The 21,344-nt window shown below is 39.7% G+C and overlaps 2 protein-coding genes across 5 annotated transcripts in view; both read right to left on the reverse strand.

The window, feature by feature from the left end:
- Window positions 1-21,344, reverse strand: part of secisbp2l (SECIS binding protein 2-like) — a 90,688-nt gene that overhangs the window by 22,179 nt on the left and 47,165 nt on the right. The gene's annotated exons all lie outside the window — the stretch shown is intronic.
- cops2 (COP9 signalosome subunit 2) lies at window positions 518-7,838 on the reverse strand. Of its 2 annotated transcripts, none has more exons than XM_037795882.1 (13): window positions 7,610-7,838; window positions 6,991-7,104; window positions 6,814-6,891; window positions 6,594-6,719; window positions 6,390-6,479; window positions 6,211-6,288; window positions 5,834-6,008; window positions 5,539-5,717; window positions 5,232-5,284; window positions 3,609-3,706; window positions 3,425-3,507; window positions 1,816-1,874; window positions 518-1,100 (listed from the first exon to the last, which is right to left on the reverse strand). In XM_037795882.1, exons 1-13 carry the CDS (start codon window positions 7,661-7,663, stop codon window positions 956-958), a joined length of 1,332 nt encoding a protein of 443 aa, XP_037651810.1. In that variant the 5' UTR covers window positions 7,664-7,838; the 3' UTR covers window positions 518-955. The 2 variants fall into 2 exon arrangements, with proteins under 2 accessions (XP_037651810.1, XP_037651807.1); XM_037795879.1 differs by having other exon boundaries at window positions 7,604-7,838.

The following is a 21,344-nucleotide window of genomic DNA, read 5'->3' on the forward strand; positions in this document are numbered from 1 at the left end:
TCTTTTCCGCGCTACGAGCACTCCATGCACCGACTGTGACTGATTGTTGTGTTAATGATGTCCGGATCATACCATCAAGCAGGGAGGAGGGGGTGCACGAATAGCAGACAAGATGAGTGACAGTCGGAAACGAAGCAGCATGTAAAATTATGGTATTCTGGAAATTATAAGGTTTAGTAAAATAACTTTGAGTAATTTAAGTGATATGTGCACACATACTAATCATAGGTCAAAACAGCGCTTAATTTGGCTGAATTATAATAGACAGAAGTGGTCAAATGAAGAGCCGTTTGAGAGCCGAAAGAGCCGGCTCTTCTTGGTGAGCTGAGCCAAATGATCCTGCTCACTAAAAAGAGCCTGAATTCCCATCACTAGAGTGAGCTAGCTGCTGTCAGTGTGGAAATGGGAGTCACCTGGAACGGAAGCCGTAGAGGCTCAAAAAGCTTTGACTCATGCAGTCATGAGTGCACAGAAATATCTTCAGAGATCAGGTAAAAGATTCTTCATGTCCCATTTATGACAGTTAAAAACATTTTTATTTGACTCCTACTCGCCAGTCACAGAGTTAAAACTGTAGCTCCTTTTTTAGTGCTGAGAGAAATCTGTTTATTACCAACAGGCAACAGTATACATTAAAATACTGTGTACACGTTTTCATACACTTTTGGACTTTTTTTTTTTTTTTTTTTTTAAACAACTGAAGCATTTTGTGTGTTGCAACATGGAAGAATCTGCCAATCAGGAACATGAAAATAAGTGCCAGTGATTTCCTCTCATCACGACAAAAACAACACTTGGGGTTCCTGGCGTCTTCTTGAAATTGGTGGCATTCTCAAAACCTGTGCTGTGTATCTTGACTCGGAGGATTTACTTGAAGAAGCACAGTAGCATACTTTATGGATGTATTCAAACATGCCATTTTTCCTTGTCTCTTGATTTTTTTTTTTACATGCCATCATGTGAGCTTGCTAACAATGGCTTGGTTGAGAGAGTTCAGCTGATTTGTCCATTTGTCTAAAGCTGTGTAGCGAGCCCCTCCTCTCTTCTGGTAGTCCAGTTCTAGTAGCTGGTTGACTTGGTCAATTCGGCCGTGGATTGTGCTGAGAAAAAAATAAGAAAGAAAGTAAGCAGAGAAGCCACACATGTTGAAATAAAAATAACTTAATTCTCCATACAATTTAGTCAAGCTCTGATAGTTAAGCCTTGAATTGCCAATTGAACAGTTCCTAGACTTCTTGTAGTTACAATTGTATATTTGATTCGGCTGTTAATTGTGGGACAATGCCGTAAGGACAGCGCATGACAACAATAAAATATGTGGCATAATTTATTGAGAATGCATACAACTGAAAATCCCCCAAATAATATTGAAGAGTCCACTGTTGCTTAAACACAGAAGTCTGTATTTAAGGAAATAAACTATCATTTTCCCAAACTGCCTATGCTTTCAAAATGACTGGCATTGAAAACAAATAACCAGAAAAATAAACCTGTTAACATTTCAGAGCATGATGGCAACAAACAAAAACAATGAAACCAAAACATTTGACAGTTTCCAGTATATCGGATTAGTCTGGTGTTTTTACATCCTAGTCAGTCATTTACGTCAGAGAACCAGTACAGCCGGGGTGTGAGGCTGTAAATAGTAGTTCACTATTACAGCATGACAATCAATTTAGTACAAGATGTAACTGAAACTGTCATACCGCCTGACTGTCTTAAGGGCCAAAGGATGCAAACTATGAGGAACCACAGCTATTTACGGGAAGGGAGCCAGTTTTTTTCGACTTCTCAGCATGCACGTGAGAAACTTACTTATCCAAGATGCACTGCACCAGCAAACTCTCCACATCACACACATCAATGTTCAGCTCCTGAAACACAAGATAAACAGACAACGCTCAACCTCAAATCTGTAAAGGAGTATGTCAACTTTAACATTAAACAATGCACAGAATTCAACACACTGCATTCTGTCGTAAATATTGTGTTAGATGTGTTGCAAAAGACCTGTGGAGAAAGTCTATCATCATCATCATCATGCAATTATGTGAACTATTAAGTAAATAAAATAAATACAGAGAATGTGTTGAAAAAGCATTAACAGATACCATCCATGTACAGGCATTTGTGATGTCATGTGTACTGAGAGTTAAACCCGAGACAAGAGAAAAAAACATTATCACTTCCTCATATTAATGCTGCCTTGTTAGCTCCTCTTAGATCCTCAACTATACTTTGTGAACCTGTACAACTGACAAATTATAGTGATAAAAAACATAACTAGCATGGGGGGAAATAATTAAGAAGAAAACTATTGTAAAAAATAATTAAGAAATGAATAAAACATATACAAAGGCGTGACTCTGAAATTTAGATATTTTGTTTTTTTCAGTGGTGCTTTTTGTGTGCTGATTTCATTATTATGTATGACTTATGTTAATGCTGAAACTGTATTTCATTTATTGTATTATATGCTATAAAAAAATTTGGCGATGCTGCTTTCAGCCATTACACTCTAAGCCGCTGGAACAGTCTTCCAGAGGATCTGAGAGGAGCAGAAAATATTTATATTTTTAAACGTTCTCCTTCGCTGCTCCAAAGCAGTAGCCTTCACTGTGCTGTCGCCCTGGATGTATCATGCTGCCACTGGCAACTACTGTTTTAGAGCAGCGAAGAAGAACTGATTGCAGGTAGTTTGCGGTTATTTTTTGTTAAATATTGCACGGCCTTGTATCTTGAACTGAACTGAAGCAGCAGGTCCTGAAGTTGCACTTTTTATTATTTACAAATGAAAGGTGTATGTATTTGACATTAATCGTTGTTTACTTCATTCATCCCTGATTCCCTTACAAGACAAACTTTGAGGAATCCTGACCTTCACTGTCCAGTATCCAGTTATTTATTTCAGTCACACTGATTGAATTTTTAGCAAAAAAAAGTTACTGTATCGATTTCAAGTAATTGAATCGTATCAGTCTAGATGAGCCAAATATCGTCCTTGAATCGTATCGGAACCATGGAAAGCGATACGTATCGTATCATTGTAAAAACGCATCGTTACACCCCTAGTAATCATATCACATACATGGTCAGTAAACAGCTGTTAAATAATAATAATAACTATATAGTCTTTTATCACGCTGGTATCGGCTCAATACTCAGTATCGGCTGATACTGCAAGTTCAGGTATCAGATTCGGTAACAGGAAGGAAAAAATGGTATTGGAACATCTCTAATCGATATGACCAATTGGCTTTCAATAAAAAAGCAAAAATGGAAATAATCCATTTAAAACGATCCACACAAAGTCAGATGGCCAACAGTATAAATTATTGTCTAATAATACTCCAAGAGAATGTGATGAAAGAAAAGAGATCACAGATAAAGTCACTGTACAGGACATGTTTTGACGTAGACTTACCTTAGAAATGAAAGGGATGTGTATTCTCGTGTACGGTTTGATGAGTTTGATAAGTACTTGAGTTCTAATGTTCCGCAGGAGCTCTGCAACACAACACAACACAACAATGATGAGCAACACTTTAAAAAATGTTTTCCCAACACATTTATCACGCGTGTGGACTGAAATCACATTCACCACTCACCCTCTATGTGCTCTCTAATGAAGGGGTCGTCCATTATGTTACTGTGATTTGTTTTCAAGATTTTCTCAAATTCAGTGATGTCATTGTTCTGGTAGGCGCTAGAAGGAAAAACAATCAGTGTTGTTATACCATATACATTGTGTCTCCGTGACCCACACGAAAACTCTCATCCTGATAGCTGTCAAACACATTTCAAAATATTAGAGTTTTTTGTAAACACTATTCTTATTACAGTTTTGGGTGTGGAGTCTTAGTTTCTTGTTTATGCTATAATAAATTGAAATACATGCATGGAACCTGAGCAATTTGAGACAGTGCCAGTTATTTATGTAAACATGAGGTCAAAAGAGTAAACAAGGAACAAGGAAGTCACGTTCCATGCTTTATACAAATACTGTGAGTCGTGACATGTACACTCATGTTGGCAAGGCACTGTTTTGGCAACTGGTATAAATTTACTAAGACCGTTAATGCTGTTAATGTATCATTTTGTACTTAGATTGAAACAAACTGCTCACAGCAAACTGTAACACTTAGTACGCGAGCGACTGTGTCACAGGGAATGAGAAGCACAGCTGAAATACTGACTAAAGGCCATACAAAAAAAGTAAGTCATTAAACAATAGTCATCATCGTAAAAGGTCCAAGAGATAACAATAAATTCAAACATTGTGGGAAGGCTTTTCATTACAAGCCTTCTGGGTCTGTTTTTATAGTTTTGACCACCAACAATAACATTTTCCTCACCAACTGATCTGTGATATGAAGATGCATGCCGGCACACACCTAGGGTGCACTTGAATAAAAAGTGGGATTCTGTAGAATTAATTATTGCACATCATCACAATATGTGATGTGTTAGGGTCTGGTGACGATCATAGCCAATCACATCTCTCCTTTCTTCTCTTTTAAAAGATGTTTTCTCTTCAAAATGACATACTGATGTTTAGTGATGGAGTGGGTGGCTTTGCGCCTTCACGAATTAAAAGCCCGGAGATGCCAAACCAACCTTACAACTGAGTGCATAGGACAACCATAGAATGATGAGAGAGTTCAACCACATTATCTAAGCCGATCTAACTATAAAGCAAGGAATCTCTATCTGTCTGTCTTTCTGTATGTCCTTCACACATCCCAAGAACCACGCGCTCATCCGATCTACTTCACACGTGTACCCAATGGAGTACTTTGTTGAATCTGGTGTAATTTGGACACGAAACACATTAAATATTAATACAATTTAAATAAACAAGCGAACGGTGCTCTGTTCAGCCGCAGGGCTTCAGACTGCAGACTGACCGAGCATGTTATACCGCAGTGGGCGGACCGCGGCTCATTGACTTTCACATTTGCTGCTGGATGATAGATATACTAATGTTACAACCAAACTCTTCTTCACTTTCCTGGAATTAACGAGCGCTGAGTGGTTCTCGACAACGCTGCAAGCAGCACTTCCAATACAGTCTCACTATCCTTCATGCTGCTTAGTGAAGCTGTGGCCGTTAAGATGGTATAGATCTCAGAATAAAATTGGTGGGTAAAATGTTATAACAGGTAAAAAAATAACAGCAAAACTTTTGTTGTAAACAAAAGACAAAAAAAAATACATTAATGTATGCTTACCTTACTAAGTTTGTCATTGCTAGGATCTCCGGGTCATTTTTGTATGGTTTGGCCTTTGGAAAAAAGAATAAGGTAAATGTTGAGTAAATGTCAACTGATTTAGCACAAAAACCCCAAAATACTTTCAACAAATCATTCTGATTAGAGACATTCTGGCTGTGCTTTATCAAAAATTCAACTGCAACCTGCACAAACATATGTGGCAACCACTAGTCTGTGTGTCTCTCTCATGTTTCATATTCTTACATACAGTATATGCATAGTTGTGAAAGGTAAACATTTCTAACGGTAACAATTACTTTCCTACCTCTTGTGAGTCAAAAGGGTTTATTCCCGACTTCATCAGCATGTTGGCTAGGACCAGGTACTTCAGGCATGTCGTCCTTCTTGGGCTGCCGGACTCATCATAGTTTTTAAAGGCCTCAAAGAAGTCTGTGTGAGCTTTCTCAAACTCACCCTCTCTCAAATGCATCTTCCCGCCACACTCTGGTCAGGAGCAAACAAGCACAGGTCATTCAGCAGACAGCTATGACAGTACGTAGAGTGAAGCTCAAAGCTAAACAAATGTGCTATGAATGAAGGAGACATGTGCACCATCATACCTCTGATAACTCCCATTATGAGCGGGTGAGGAATGGCAGATTTAATGTGAAGTGACTGCTCATACAGGGCTTTCAATTTCTTGTTGTTTTTCTGTGCTGTGTACATCTGGATCTCCAGAGCATAGATCTCCAACAGCTGTGTGCCTTTCTTCAGGTCATCCTCTCCATCATCTGTCTGTAGTTGACATAAATATTGAACAACCACTTATTAGATCATTATTGTGGTCAAATCAACACATATAAATATATTAACAAGTTACAGTTAAGCTACAATATGTTCTTTGAGATCTGCAAGGTAAAACCTCTTTTTTGTATCAAACCAAAAAACTTATTATTGCATATACTGATAAAAAAGGATTAAAAATGAATCTTACTACCTGACATGACTGATGAAGTTGCCGAAGGATCTTTTGCAGTTTCCCATACTCTTCTCTCTCCAAGTAAAGCTTCCCCAACTGCAGGTAAAGAGAAAAAAAAAAGACAATTTCTGAGCACCTGTTTTACTAGGAAATGATGGTTCAAGACTACCTGGAATAATTGAAGAACCTTAGTATACCTTTGTGTTAGTTTTAAACCACAGTCTGTCATTTTTCGCATCTTTCAAAGCATCCAATGTGGTTTCGTAGAACTCCTGTAGTAAGTCCATCTAGCAAAACAAGAAACGCATTTCAGAAAGAAAGATTTAAAACATTTAGTACTGCAAGGTCCAAGGACCCAACATATTAAATTGCCAGCACGATCTAATATTGTCTATCCTTACCTGTTTGGAGGTAGAGATATAGTCCAGAATGGAGTTGATGGACTTCTCTGAGTAGTTCCTGGTGACAGCACTTCTGATGTATGTAAGGAGCTGTTTGTACCTGTTCATCATCTCTGGAAAGTTTGTCTACAGGGTTGAGACATAAACAAAGCAACTCCTCAATAATTCATGTCTGGTGGGACAGGTGTAAACAAATTATGGCATGTGTTGCAGAACCTACCAGCTTGAAGTTGATTTTGATCATCTGCTTCAGTGCTTTGAATCCCCATTCTCCTTTCTCTCCTTCCAGTTCTAGTACCTGAACACACGATAAAACCAAGAAAGGGCAGTAAATATCGTGCTTTCTAAATAACTGAGATAAGAACAGATTGTGTTAATTTATGGAGTACCACTCCACCTTCTGGAAACTGCTGAGCGCTGCTTTGGGATCATCCTCCTTCAAGGCTTTGGAGTTGTAGTACTGGTTCTCCAGGTCCACATTGGGCTCTGAGTTACTGTCCTCTGAGTATTCCTGAATGTAAGCACATTTTCATGTCAAATCACAAATCACAAGATCCAACTGAAAACATTGAAGTTACACGATTGCTAACAACACATATGAGAAACTCTCAGCTAGCTAATACAAAAGGTAGGGATAGCAGATTGCCCCCTGAGTATAATTCTGCAAGTACGAGCCTTGAGCTAACGTAAAGTTAGCTAATGGCATGCTAACTAGCATGGTTGCTTTGCCTTTCATGCCTGCAATTTACATCCAATGTCAGCTGAACACATGTACCACAAGTAAGCTATCTAGCATGGTTAATGTTTATTAATATTAGCACACTGCATAGTAGATAAAGTCAAGTATGGGTTAGCCAGCTAGGAAGCTAACCCGCTGTCAGCTTGGTGTTAGCCACCAAGCTAACTAAACAGCTAGCATTAGCTAGCCTAGCTACTGTGGGCCCTGCACTGTTAGCGCTCTACGGACACAACGGGGGAAATATAAGAGCAAAGTAAATAATTTCAGTTACAGATACCAGGTCGTAATCTTCTTCATCGTCGCACATGAAGTCGTCTTCCATGTCTGACATGTTGATGGTCTTCCTCGCTCTTCTTCAGGGACAGTCGGTGGCCCGGCCTGCGCTGTGTTGTGCAGCGATGGTGAGGTGGTGTGTGTCAGCCAGGCTGGACAGAAGCACACGACACACTTCCGTCCATAGATGGCGCTGTTGGATCGCCTCAGATACGTGACTGACTCTGAGTCTGTCTCAACAGCTGCAGCCCTCTAGTCTCATGCACTACTGTCAGGATATAGTGACCGTTTTATAAAAATAACTTTGTTTTGATCGTATTTGCTCCAATCTGCCCACTGCTGCTTTAATTCATGTTTTTCATGCTCTAGTTTGATTATTTTCTGTTTCCATTTCACCCAATGCATACATATATAAATTGTTGTTGTGCTTGGAGGGTTTTGCAGTCTATTTCTCTTGATTTTGACATAAATAAATGTGCCATCGCAGGCTGTAAAGCCCGGCCACTGCAAGATTTTAGTGTTAAAACATCATCAGTGTAGCATGACATGGTTGTAGTTACATCCATTTTTAAGCAGTGTACTGTAATATTAGGTGAAGTAGTATTCTTACATCCAGTGGTCAAAAGTAACTAAATACAGCCACTCAAGAGTACTACATTTGAGGTGCTGTACTTTCCATCTGATGCTTGCCTTTTACTTCTGTACATTCATCTGACACATTCAGGGAGTTACCAGTTAATTTCCAGATTCAGAATATACATGCAAAGCATACAAACATGTTTATAAAATATGATTCATTGTTATAGATTAAACAACATTAAACTACAATTATTAGAATAAACTACAATTATTAGATTAAACTACAATTATTAGATTAAACTACAAAGCGCCTGGGTCAGTCCTTTATACTGGTAGCCATCAGGCTCCACAACCAAGGCTGACCCCCATATGACAACTATGAGGACTTTAAGAACTTTAAACATGCACTATCTGCAACCATCTTGGACTCTTACCACTGGTGCACTTTACACTTACTTTACACTATACATCCTATATTCCACTTTATAGACTGCATATATGTACATATTACATTTATTTATTGATGGACTGTACACACTATGTTCACCCATTCACTCTGTATCTTTCATATCTGTATTATTGTTTTTATAATTTTGGTATACCTTTAGCTCTCCTGTGTTTCAGTCTGTTTGCTGATGTTGCTGCTTTGACACCTGAATTTCCCTCCAGGGATTAATAAAGGTTCATCTTATCTTATCTTATCTTATAAAATATGATTCTTTGTTATAGATAAACCTACATTATGCACAGGCTTCTGCCATCAACATCCAATAATATAATATATCATGACAGCCTACAACACTGCATGATAGGGGCATTATAGATGTAGTTATATACTATGTACATACAATTGAAAACATTGATGTAAAGCTGTATAAAATACACACATAAAATATGTGACTTTACTACCATTATGTACCCATCACTGACTTTAGAGTCTTTAACCACAGCCAAGCAGAAGTAACCACACACACACCTATTGCATCCAAGTGCACCAGGTTCACTTGAATCATTTGGTTGTGTAAATAAATAAATAAATAAATAAAAAAATTAGATTTGTCTTTTCTCACCAGGTGGGGTACATGTTAATAAACAAACGTCAAATAGCACCAGTGAAGGAAGTACTCAGATCTCTTACTTAAAGCTTCAGTAGTCAGTATATTTTTGGCATCATTGGGCAAAAATTTCATAATAACCATTCAGCATATTGTAATTCAAGTGCTCTGAGAGATAACTAGACTTCTGCACCTCATCATGGCCCTGTTTTCACGCTTTAGAAAAATCTAGCCTGTGACGGGAGACTTTGACCAATCACAGGTCATTTCATTGAGAGAGTGTTCCTATTGGCTGTGCTCCGATCATGTGATCGAAAGTTGGCGTCCCTTCACCAGATTTCACAAAGGCAGCGGCGTCACAAACTTTCTCATTTTACAGCTAAACCGTGCACTACAAGATGATTCTGAAAACATTTGAGGAGAGAAATAGGCATTAACGTAACATAATATTGATTCATATTTGATCGGCGCTTCCTAGTTTGACCGTTTGGTCGTAGTTCTCGAGTGATTGACAGCGGGCTCTCATAGACGGCAGCTGGACAACAGACCTCAGATCAGCTCTTACTGCTGGTTTTCCTCCAGTTTGTGAAATCTTGCAGATGCCGTTAGGAGCACCGGAGGACATCGGAAGACACAGAGGCACATGATTTTTTCAGGTCACCTGTTTCATGTACTACTGTCAGGATATAGCGACCGTTTTATAAAAATAACTTTTTTTAATCATATTTGCTCCAATCTCGCTTACTTCAGCTTTAAGTAAAAATACAAAACTGTTATAAGCAAAATGTAATTCAAGCATTAAAAGTTAGTCTTCATTATGGTTGATTGATTGAATGGAGCTGATTTTAATTACTTCATATACTGTTGTGCATTTTAATCTATAACTAAGCATATTTTACAAGATTAAGTTTCGCCTTAAAGATCTTTATCTGCAAAGTAACTATTAACTCTACTTGTCAAATAAATAAAGAGAAGTATTCCCCTCTGAAATGTAAAGTAGCATACATTGTAAAGGCACAAGTATTTTAAAGTCATACTTATATACAGTACATGAGTAAATGTATTTTGTGAATTTCCATCGCTGCGAATATCCCGTGAACTCCAGTTGTGCGTGTCAGACTTCAGTCAACCCCGTGAATCAGGTTCATGTCAGAAGGATTCCGTGACTGTTCTCTCAACAGTCTTGGCCGCCAGACAGAGAGACCGTTGGCAGCATCACATCCCTCTCAAGCCTCTCTGCCTCACCACGGGAGTCATTCCACATTGAACCCTGTGAACGTTTTTTTTATTACTGGAGAGATTACGTTCCTGTTCCGACCATTTACGCAATCAGCTTTTGTGTCATCGAGTTATGTGTCATGAGTTTGTTTTAAAAAACTGATGTGTGTGGGTGAAAAAACACTCAAGTCCATCATCCTACGCAGTCAGTTTGGCCATAATATTTACAATGCATGAATCAACAACATTAATACTAGAAGGAAAAATGTATTCAAAGACTGAGCTATAACTTTAATAGAGCAATATTACTTGTGCAAGTGTGTGTGTGTGTACATATGTGTCATAGACAGTTCACTTCCCTCAGCCATATTATCCATCATGAGTGCACTGACAGAATTATTGCATCTCTTACCTTAAGCCATACTGTGGCTGTTTATTGGTTTTTACAAAGAATCCAAACTATTCTAATTGCTTTGCATCAACACTGGGATGGTGACCTGTGTGTGTAGTGACATGATACCGTATGTGCACACCCATTTGTTGCATGCACGAGATGCAGCAGTGGTGCGTGTGTCGTGTCTGTCAGCATTTCATTAATTGCACCGGGTTTGCCTCAACACAAAGACTTAACGAATGAGCAGCGCCTCTCTGCTGGAATCAACAACACCGGAAAAGCTGTGGGTCTGAGACAAAAGACACATGGGTGCTAATACACCCTGATTTGTCATCACGACGCCCACACAGCCTCCTCATATTATATGGCATTAGGCTTCTTCACATACCTGAAATGCGCCGTTATCGCCACAGACTGACTGATCTATCAACACATCGACAATCTCTAAAGAAGTCATTCCCCAGCTGTGGTGGAACGATACTTCAGTACTTGAAGAGTACAGGAGGACCCTCCCTGTCCTACAGTAGGTTTTTACAACTCTATCTCAGGCACCAGGGGTGGAATCAATGAATTAAATCTACTCACGTTACTATAATTAAGTCAGGTACTTGTACTTTTATGAGTGTTTTTTCAAGTCTATAATTTTACTCTTACGTAAACAGGTAATTTCAGAGAGAGCGTTCCTATTGGCTGTGCTCCAACTGGTGGGCGGTGCTTGGTATTTCCTCAACTGATCTCAACATGGCTGCCGGGTCACAAACTTTCTCATTTTACAGCTAAACAGTGCACTACAAGATGATTCTGAAAACATTTGGCGCCAGAAATAGGCATTACAGTAACAGAATATTGATTCATATTTGATCAGCGCTGCCTAGTTTGACCGTTTGATCGGAGTTAGTGAGTGATTGACAGCTGCTCAGAGACGACAAGGCTCCAGCTCAGCTCTGATTGGTTGTTTTCCTCCGGTCTGTGAAATCTTGCAGATGCCGTTAGGAGCACCGGAGGACACAGAGGGACATGATTTTTTTTTCAGATTACCTGTCTCATGCACTACTGTCGGGATATAGTGACTACTATAATACTACTACTACTTTTTCAGTCCCGATAGCGATACCTGGGTATTGTGTATCGGCCGATGCCGAGTACCGATCTGATACCAGTGTCGTAATTAATAAGCTGTATGCCTCACTGTGTGAAAGTGACTGGGATCATTCTTTTATGTGAAAGGAAACATAAGGCTCGATTAAAGCATTGCATTCGTAACTTTGTAAAACAAAACGTGACCAATAAATACATAGATAAATCGTATACCAGCAACTTGGTAAAAAATCTTCAAAATTAACAGGAATTACAATTCAAGTGTAAACATGTTTAATGCAGAGTGGTCCAAACTTCAACAGGAATTAAAATTCCAGTATATAATGTATATGTATATAAACAAAGAATTGAATTGAATAGATTGGCCCCACTGTCTCCGATGCCCTCTTCCAGCTATTTGAGTCAGTATCGTCCCGATATATCTGATCCAATATTGGTGCATCCTTCATTCCACCTCTGTCAGCAACCAGCTTAGCGCCAAAGACTTTTATTTATCTGACTGAGTCAGCGGGATGGTGTGATAAACACAAGTTCATCATGTTTAACCTTGCCATGTAAACCTACTAACCTTATTTTAGAGATCCAAAAGTGTGACATTAAGCCTTATAAACACCTCCAAGCAACCTTTCTCCTTTCAGATAATCTTTGATGATTAATTTGATATAATTAGTACATTGATATTATTCCCTCGGCATCAATGTATACACTGGTTTTTATAAGCCGTTTAATTTTTGGTTGCCAAAAACTGTTTTATGCTGAACCTAATAACCTTAATAGAGTTAATATAATCTCATTTCTGACAGTTCCTTAAACACGAGATGAGTGTCTTTAATATATCTCCAGCATGGCATCTGGCAGCAGAGCCTGTGTACCGCTCAGCAGGCTGCCTGCTTGTATACTCTACACAAATGACTCTCACCACTAAAGTGCTAACACAAGGGTGCTTATGGTACCCTTGTTGTACTGCTGCCAACTCCTTTGTAGCTCATTACTCATACATGCACACACGCACAGTCACACACGTAGCTATTCACATAGTGTATATATATATGGTCTAATATACACACCTGCTTAATCATGTGTGCCCGAGCATGCACATACTGTTAAATGCCCTGACAATTTGCAGTTGCCAACCTCGTACAACCTAGCCTTAGGTCATCATAGCTGCTCTCACTTCTCGACTCATGCAAGATGCGTGACTAGCCTGTTTGTTTTTCTCTCTTTCTTTTTTTTTTGTTGCTGTTTTCATTTTTACAAGGTATGTAGAAACGTGTCTCAATTTTATGCAACAACTTCCATCAAGTGGGGCTGTTATTACAGATGAAATTCAACTTCCAAGAGCTGAAACAGCCACTGCAGCCAAGTCCACACCCCCTCTGAATCTCACGCTAGCATGCTGTGTGTGGTATATGCTTTGAGTGGGTATGTGGGTTACAGTTTGAAGTTGTTGGGGTAGAGTTTATGTATATTATATTATTATTATTATATTATATGTATTGTGGTTAGAAAAATACTATCCAATGAATACCTTCAGGATTTTAGACAAAATTAAGTTTGACAGGACTGATCTGGGCTGAGCTCATCTGGTGGTTTGGGTTTAGGACTCAACTTGTCAATTTCAGCTCAACTTGCATCATGGCATCATGACAGAATAAATATGAAAAACCCCAAATTATAAGGAATATTTCGACATTTTGGGGAAAATATAAATTCACTTTCTTGCCAAGAGTTAGTTGAGAAGATTTATACCACTCTCCTGACATAACAGTAGCCTAAATATGAAGCTAGCAGCCGGTAAGCTCAGCTTAGCATAAAGAATGGACACAGGTGGAAACAGCTAACCTCTGTCCAAAGGTAACAAAATCCCTCTATCAGAACCTCTAAGGCTCACTCGTTAACATGTTGTGGCTGTTTAATTTGTACAAAAATCAAAGTGTAAAAACAACACATAGTTTTATGGGGTGGGGGGTTATGTGCTGGACTATTTCTTGGTTGGGTGAGGTAACCAAGCTTTTAAGCAAATTTTCGTAGTGGCCAAACGGCGGTACCACAACTTCTGTGTCCTTCACGTGATGCCATTGGGCCAAAAAATACTTTTTCCAATAGACTTACATTTGGAAAGAGACGTCTGTAAATCAGCGGACAATTTATTTTTTGAGGTAAATCAACCTCCCAGTACGAACACTTAAATGGCCCTTTTTTAAATCATTATGTCCTAAAGGTTGTAAAATGCACTACTAGCCAAATCCAGAGTTATTTCCCTTCCTACGTTCATGTGAATGAGCCTCAGAACGAGTGGCTGGGAGGCGGGGTTAAAAGAAATGCTACTGAACCTGCCTTACGGGCCCAATGGATGTAGAAGATTGCCGGATGATCCGGGTACTTTATCACTCGGCAGTCCAGCCATTTTGGCTTCCTGCGCCACTGAGCATCTCTCATATGAATGAACAAGGCCCGCCTCCAACGCTGTATCCAGTTCTCTTTATACATCCATGGCAGTAACTGTGACAACAAGACTCCAGGAAGTTACCGCAATTAAGCCTATTTCTTACTACACTGAATTACTCCATACATATCTGTTTCTGTCAAGTAAAATTCCTTAAATTTTTTAAATTGCAGAGCAATTCTCCCGACACAATTACTTGTTGGAGTACATGGGAAGAGTTTATTGTTGTTTCATGACTGCAAACATGTCACAAAGTCCAGCCAGTCAAAGCTCTGCCTGCAGGACAGAGCACCAGAATATCCCACCCACGCTCACTGATGTGCCGACAATGGGATGGCAGGCTAACAGCTCTAAGCTGCCCAGTTTTTATTATTCTCATCTGCAGATCAAAATAAAAACAGATGTGGCACAAAGGTGAGTCCAGTGTTTAGGTCAGGTCCAGGATGCAGAGTGCAGGACGGGACTGAAATACCCATCGTCTTTCCTGCCCTCTCCTTTCTCCTCCTCCTCTGTTGCTTCATGTCCTCTCCCTCTCGCCTTCCTCTCGTCCCTGTGAGGTCGGTTTAGGAAATCAAACCAGTAGACAGGGTATATTTAGATGCCCTCAGCCTTGGCATTTGAAATATGTAAGGCCTTACATATTTCAAATGCCAAGGCTGAGGCTATGGGATTGGTGGTTTCCAACTTCATGTTCATGCAAAGTAACAGGACCACATTCAGTACAAAGATGATGTGTGACCCTTTGGATGTGTTCATTAACATGAGACGGTGTCAAGTCCTTTGGCAGACAGGATGCTGGTTCATGCGGAGCGAGGTCGTAGCGATGAAGTTACCTTCTGTTGTCATAGTTTTGACCTGTCAGATTAAACAGAGTGATTTATGCCCTGAGCTGACAGCCAAGCTCAAAGGAGCCACAGCTGTGTAAGTGCTTGTCAGAAGTGGAGTAGTAAAACCTCTGCTTGCACATAACTCTGCTCCAGTTGAAAGGTTTGCATGCGTCTTCAGCTCCCAAATATAGATTGAATACCGTAACTCTTTCTGGAAGCTCTCAGCATGTCTACCGGTGGATTATTGTCTTCTTCAGGCTCTTTTTCTCTTCATGCAAATTTCACCTCCTGGTTTGATTTTCTGTGTATTGTTTGTCATTTCTTTCTGGTTTGCAGCTGCCATGGCTTTGTTGTGCCATCTGCCCTAACTGTGACTCTTTTACTGGAAAAGAAGATGACAACAGGCTTGGGAAAATTGCCAAAAACACTGTATGTGCAACAACGACATAGAGTTCTTTGTTGTGGAAAAACTACAATAATAATCCCACAAGCTGTACTGTAGTTTTATACTACTCTGTCGGTAGACAGCTTCAACGAGCTGTTTCTCCCCAGTGCAATGAAGAGTTGGAATGAAAACGATGTAGTTGTAACTCATGTGCTCTCTGTGTGGTTTCCCGGGGAGCATAGGCAATGATGGTTATTCATTGCATGTCTTCATATGTTAGTGATAGTTTCTGTTTTGTCAATTTGAGTACAGTTCTGATTGTGCTTGGCTCTCTGTAATGCACCATGTGTTGTATGCCAGTTAACCGTTTCACATTGTGGGATAAATGCTGTAAATAAGACTAAACAACATTAATGCTAGCAGTAAAATTAATATAAGCAATGTGTGCTTCTGAATATCACTGCATGTTTTGATTAAGATCAGTGAGTTATTACTTCTATATGATCCACGATTAATATCAACAAAACATGGTTTAGCTATTGCAGAAATCCCCAGACTTAACATTTATCCAGGATTCAATCTCTGTTAGTTTTGCAACAGATGATGCATCCTTTTGTTTCTTGAACAATATCTAACTACAAGCGAGGAATCTCTGTCAGTGGGTATGTGCGTATGTGGGTATGTCCTTCGCATATCTCGAGAACACGTTAAGGCATGTTTAGTATTAATAAACTTTGAATAAACAAGCAAACGGCAGTCTGTGAAGCAGCAGGGTCGGGGCTTTAGGGCTGTGCAGACTGCATCCACCATGCCGTCTGCAGGGGGCAGACTGGCTCAGTTCACTGCTGCTGGATCCTGGATAGATTTATAACGTCACAACCAAACTTTTGTTCACATCTGCAGCGGGCAGACCATGGCTCATCGATTGCTAACGTTATAACCTACGTTAAATCGATGCTGGATAAAACATTACAACCGGATGCTTCTTCACTTCCCTGGAGTCAACATGAGCAGATAGCCAATTGGAAGCAGAATCGGACCAGAGTGTATTTCACCGGTGTGATCGTGAGTAAGCTGCGACTGGGGTGTATTTTCCCCTATTTCCCCGTAAGACTTGATACCATCTTATTACACTAATAACGTTAATGCCAGCAAAATACCTCCGCTTATTAAAATCATGCTCTGCTTTATAACAGCAGTGGTTATGTCAAAGCAAGCGACTTATACGCCTATTTGGAAATTACCTCCGCTAAGTGTACTTCACCGATGTTTCTGACCGTGAGCGGGAAAGGATGATAGCCAATTGAGAACCAAGCTGACTGAAGCGGAAGGACAACAACTGCAGTCATTGTGGCCGTGGCTAATGCAAAAGCGAAGCATAAAGTAGTAAAGTAAGATGGACTACAGAAATAGAGGACCAAGTTGTTGATTTGTGGTAACAACGCAATTGTTTATTTTACATGTCTCCATAACTTCATCCATCCATCCATTGTGAATTTCCAGGACAAAGTAGTGCAAAAACTAACCGCTAATTCTTCCTGCCTTCCTGTTGTCCGCCATGTTTGTTTATAGTAAAGTCACGTTTGTCTGCGAGAGATTTTGCAAGATTTCCGTTTTTTTTAGTCTGGACTCTTGTTGTTCATAAATGGAATCTGTTAGTGTGCTGTTTTAGCCAAATCGTTGCTCAACACACACTACAGGAACAAAACTGTCAAATTCAAAATAACATGTTGTTACAGTGTGTGTGAGGGATCTCTCACATTTTCAAAATCTGTTAAGATTTGAAAAATCTTTTAGTGTGGGCCAGCCTTAAGCTGAAAGAGAAGAAAAGATCTTAAAAGGACAAAGCAATAGAAAGCCCCAAAATGTTGTTGACAAGAACAAGAGCCAAAGCTCACAGTTGCATGCAGTCAACTTGCAATAACATAGACATTATAGTGACTGAATGTACACTGTATATATAGCAGAGGGTCTGTTGTAACCCTGTGTGTCTGACCTTGTTATGTCTAAGGCTAAAGTCTATGAGCACCCCTGGATCAAATAAAAGCCCTCACATTCATCCATTAGGATCTACTTTGTTTACTCCTCTACTGGTGAGTCGCCCATATTGTGAGCTGAGACTGGTGGTCTACTAGCAGGGCGGCATGTGAAATTTTCCAGTCAGTCACAAATAGTAACTTTCCATTGCATGGAACCAGGGTCCTTGCTGAGAGATTACTTTGATGTATCTTATCTGTCTCTGAGTGCCTTCAATTTTAAATGGCAACGAATTACAGTTCTAGGAAAAGGCATTTAAGTGGGCGGAAAACGTCTTGATCATGGTGTGGATTGATGGCCATTCATTGGCTCTAGCCTTGTTTACATTTGAGACAGCAAGTGTCCCATGTATGTGTCTTCCTGACTGTTAGTTGGAGCATCAGTGCTTGGATCTAAGTTGTGTCTGGCCCTGTTGCACAACCTCCCCAGAGACGGAAGATTCACTGTGATCTTCCATTTCCCACACTTGATGAAATCGCTGCTCATGCAAGATAAGGAGCTGCTGTGGAGGTGATCCACATAGCTGTCAACACTCTAGGAAATATTAACTCACAGAAATGAGTCCGTCACAGATCATTGTAAACAGAGACATTTAACAAAAGGCATGATTAAACCCACATCAAAACCACATTTGCAACATTTGGGGCAATCCAATAAGGAAGGGGGTGAGAAAATAGCATTTCAGAATTCAGTGTTTTTCTTCCTCGGTGGTCCCATATTAGTAGGGTCCTGCTGAACCTGAGACAAGGCTAAAGAACTGAAAAGCCTATGGCACAAGTTGGAGTAAGACCGGACCAAGGCATGTTGTGGGGCTAGTGTTTAGGATACTGGGGCCAGCACCTTTGCGTGCAGACGTTTTTATAAACTCAAACTCGGTTGCCACAACATTTCACATTTATGAGCCCAAGACTCGTGCTAAGTATAATAAAACACCTGTTATTACACAAAGTATTACTGGTTTATATGAGGCATATGGCTCAGGCTTAGTCATGTCCACGGTAAAGGCTGGCTGACTGCCACTGCCTCCATGTGATTGTAGACTCTTGCAAAGGGGAAACAGGCAAACACTTTTCCCCCTGGAGTAAAGTCATGAGCTTAATGCGTAACATACAACCCAATATAGTAAATCTATATCATTCACAGTGTAGTCTACATGTAAACTGTCTATTTTATGTTGAAGTCTGCTGACCACATATTTACACAGAAGCAACAGGCTATAGCGTAGTGTGCGTATGTTTCTCAGTATACCATGGCAATGAAATGATGAATAATGTGTTACCAAACCTGTGAGGTGTCAGCCCGAGAAAGATAAATATATGTTGTTTTTTTCTGTGAGTGCATTTTTTTGGGGTCTGTCACGACTTACAGGAAGAAAGGTCGAGAACCTCAGCAGTGTAATCTACAATAGAAATCCAGAGTTTTACAATCTGTAAATAGTTAGGAGGCGGCGGAGAAGAGGGTTTACAAATGGTTCTGGGCACAATTCCCACCAAGGCGGGAATTCCGCCCTGCTTCATCAATCTGGAGATGTTTACCTACAAAATGTGGGAGCATGATGCAGTGTCTATGTGTCAGTGTGTGTGTGTGTGTGTGTGTGTGTGTGTGTGTATGTGTGTGTGTGTGTGTGGTCAAAGGAGACCCTCGGCTCTCGTGACTCTGGCTGGGAATAGGAGCAGGGGGGTTGCGGAAGATACTATCAGGCCCTGATTGGTTATGATGACATCCAGATAATAGCAGAAACACGCACACACACAATAGATACACATACACAAGCATCTCTTCTGCTCCGAGCCCGCCACTACTGGCCTCTCACACACACACACACAGAAACACAGACACACACACCAGAGCCTGAAAATTACAGCTTAGCATGCAAGCATTGAGCAGATGGGTTGCCTAATGACTGTTGTGTACAGTGCAGAGGGAGTGTGCTGCTTTCCCATTACACTTCCCCCTTACAACTCTCTAGACCCCAAAGCACAGGTCTGGCTTTCATTTACTTTATGTCTTAACTGGCACTAGCATGACATATGCAGGTTGCAGGTGGTCAGACTTTGAAAAAATAAATTGGAGACTGCTTTGCACTTGCTTTTTTTGGGCGGGAGGGAATCATCACTTGTCAAATATGATGCAAAGTTCTTATTTATGGCATTCAATCATTTGATTAAGCAACATCAACTTTTTTCCTTTGTTTTATATACTAGTTTGCTAACTAATGCGGCATAACGTGATGAAAGTCTATTACTGTCAAAGTGTCTAGAAACAATCCTTTTAGAAGAGGAGGCTTTAAATGACATCAGCGTGTTAGCGTGAGAGTCAGAGGCAGACTGCTGAGGATCTGTCGTGATTGCTGTCAAGGGATGATTACTTTAAAATGATCTCATTTAATGATCTAATATTTTACAAGATATCGCACTACTCTCCTATTATTAAAGAAGGATAATTTGCTTCTTAAAATCAACCTGGGCTCCTTTTCACCTCCTTGGAGAATACTTGGACAATATCCTTGCATATCAGAGGATTTCCAGAGAATATAATCAACTGAAATTGGAAACATTCAGAAATAATACATTATTAAAGCTAACACAAAGCGACAAGAATAAATTGACCGGTATTAAACTGTATGATTTACTCTTTGAACAGCATACCACTCTTATGCTGTAAAGTATTCACTATTTTTGTACAAATTACTCTGCTGTATATTTTCTAGAAAGAAATTCCTTCAATTTCTTCTCCACTTGCACAGACAAAACCACTTTCTGATGATTTTAAAGGGGACATATCATGCCCATTTCCAGGTTCATATTTCTATTTTGAGTTTCTATTAGAACATGTTTACATGCTTTAATGTTCAAAAAACACATTATTTTTGTCATACTGTCTGTCGGTATATACCTGCATTCACCCTCTGACTGAAACACTCCGTTTTAGCGCCTGTCTCTTTAAGACCCCCTCCCGAAAAGCGACATAGGTGACAAGTGACATAGGAAGGGGAGCCAAATCTGATGGCTTTTTGAATCACATATTTTCTGATCTAGACATCTATTTCACAGTTTGTGGCTTGGTAGGCACTCCAGATACCCAAATGTATGTGCACAAGCACTGAAACATTTACTTTTTCATGATATGTCCCCTTTAAACAACCTTAACCATTCAAGGTCAATGTCTAACCTTAACTATTTAAGGTCAATGTCTAACCTTAACTATTCAAGGTCAATGTCTAACCTTAACCATTCAATGTCAATGCCTAACCTTAACTATTCAAGGTCAATGTCTAACCTTAACTATTCAAGGTCAATGCCTAACCTTAACCATTCAATGTCAATGTCTAACCTTAAAGGTCCCATATCATGCTCATTTTCAGGTTCATACTTGTGTTTCTACTAGAACATGTTTACATGCTGCAATGTTAAAAAAAAACTTTATTTTCCTCGCACTGTCTGTCTGAATATACCTGTATTTACCCTCTGTCTGAAATGCTCCGTTTTAGTGCATTTCAACGGAATGGCAATGAAATTGCGTTGCTAGGAAACAGCTTGGGTCCATGTTTACTTCCTGTCGGCTGATGTTATTTACATACACTGCAACAAGAAATAAACTGGGACACATTTAGAATGTTAATGTTTAAAACAGTGTAATGCTCTAAATATTGTGTATTTGTGACATCACAAATGGACAGAAATCCTAACGGCTTGTTTCA

Source organism: Sebastes umbrosus, chromosome 2 (genome assembly GCF_015220745.1).
Source record: "Sebastes umbrosus isolate fSebUmb1 chromosome 2, fSebUmb1.pri, whole genome shotgun sequence".
In the NCBI taxonomy this organism is placed as follows: Eukaryota; Metazoa; Chordata; class Actinopteri; order Perciformes; family Sebastidae; genus Sebastes; species Sebastes umbrosus.

Bases quoted from the DNA above. Each gene is read 5' to 3' on its own strand.
- cops2 (XM_037795879.1), bottom strand. From the start codon at position 7,663: ATGTCAGACATGGAAGACGACTTCATGTGCGACGATGAAGAAGATTAC. The intron at 6,289-6,389 runs GTATACTAAGGT...CTTTACCTGCAG, and splicing joins GGTTTAAAACTAACACAAAG to TTGGGGAAGCTTTACTTGGA. The intron at 3,508-3,608 runs GTGAGTGGTGAA...GTTGTGTTGCAG, and splicing joins CATTAGAGAGCACATAGAGG to AGCTCCTGCGGAACATTAGA.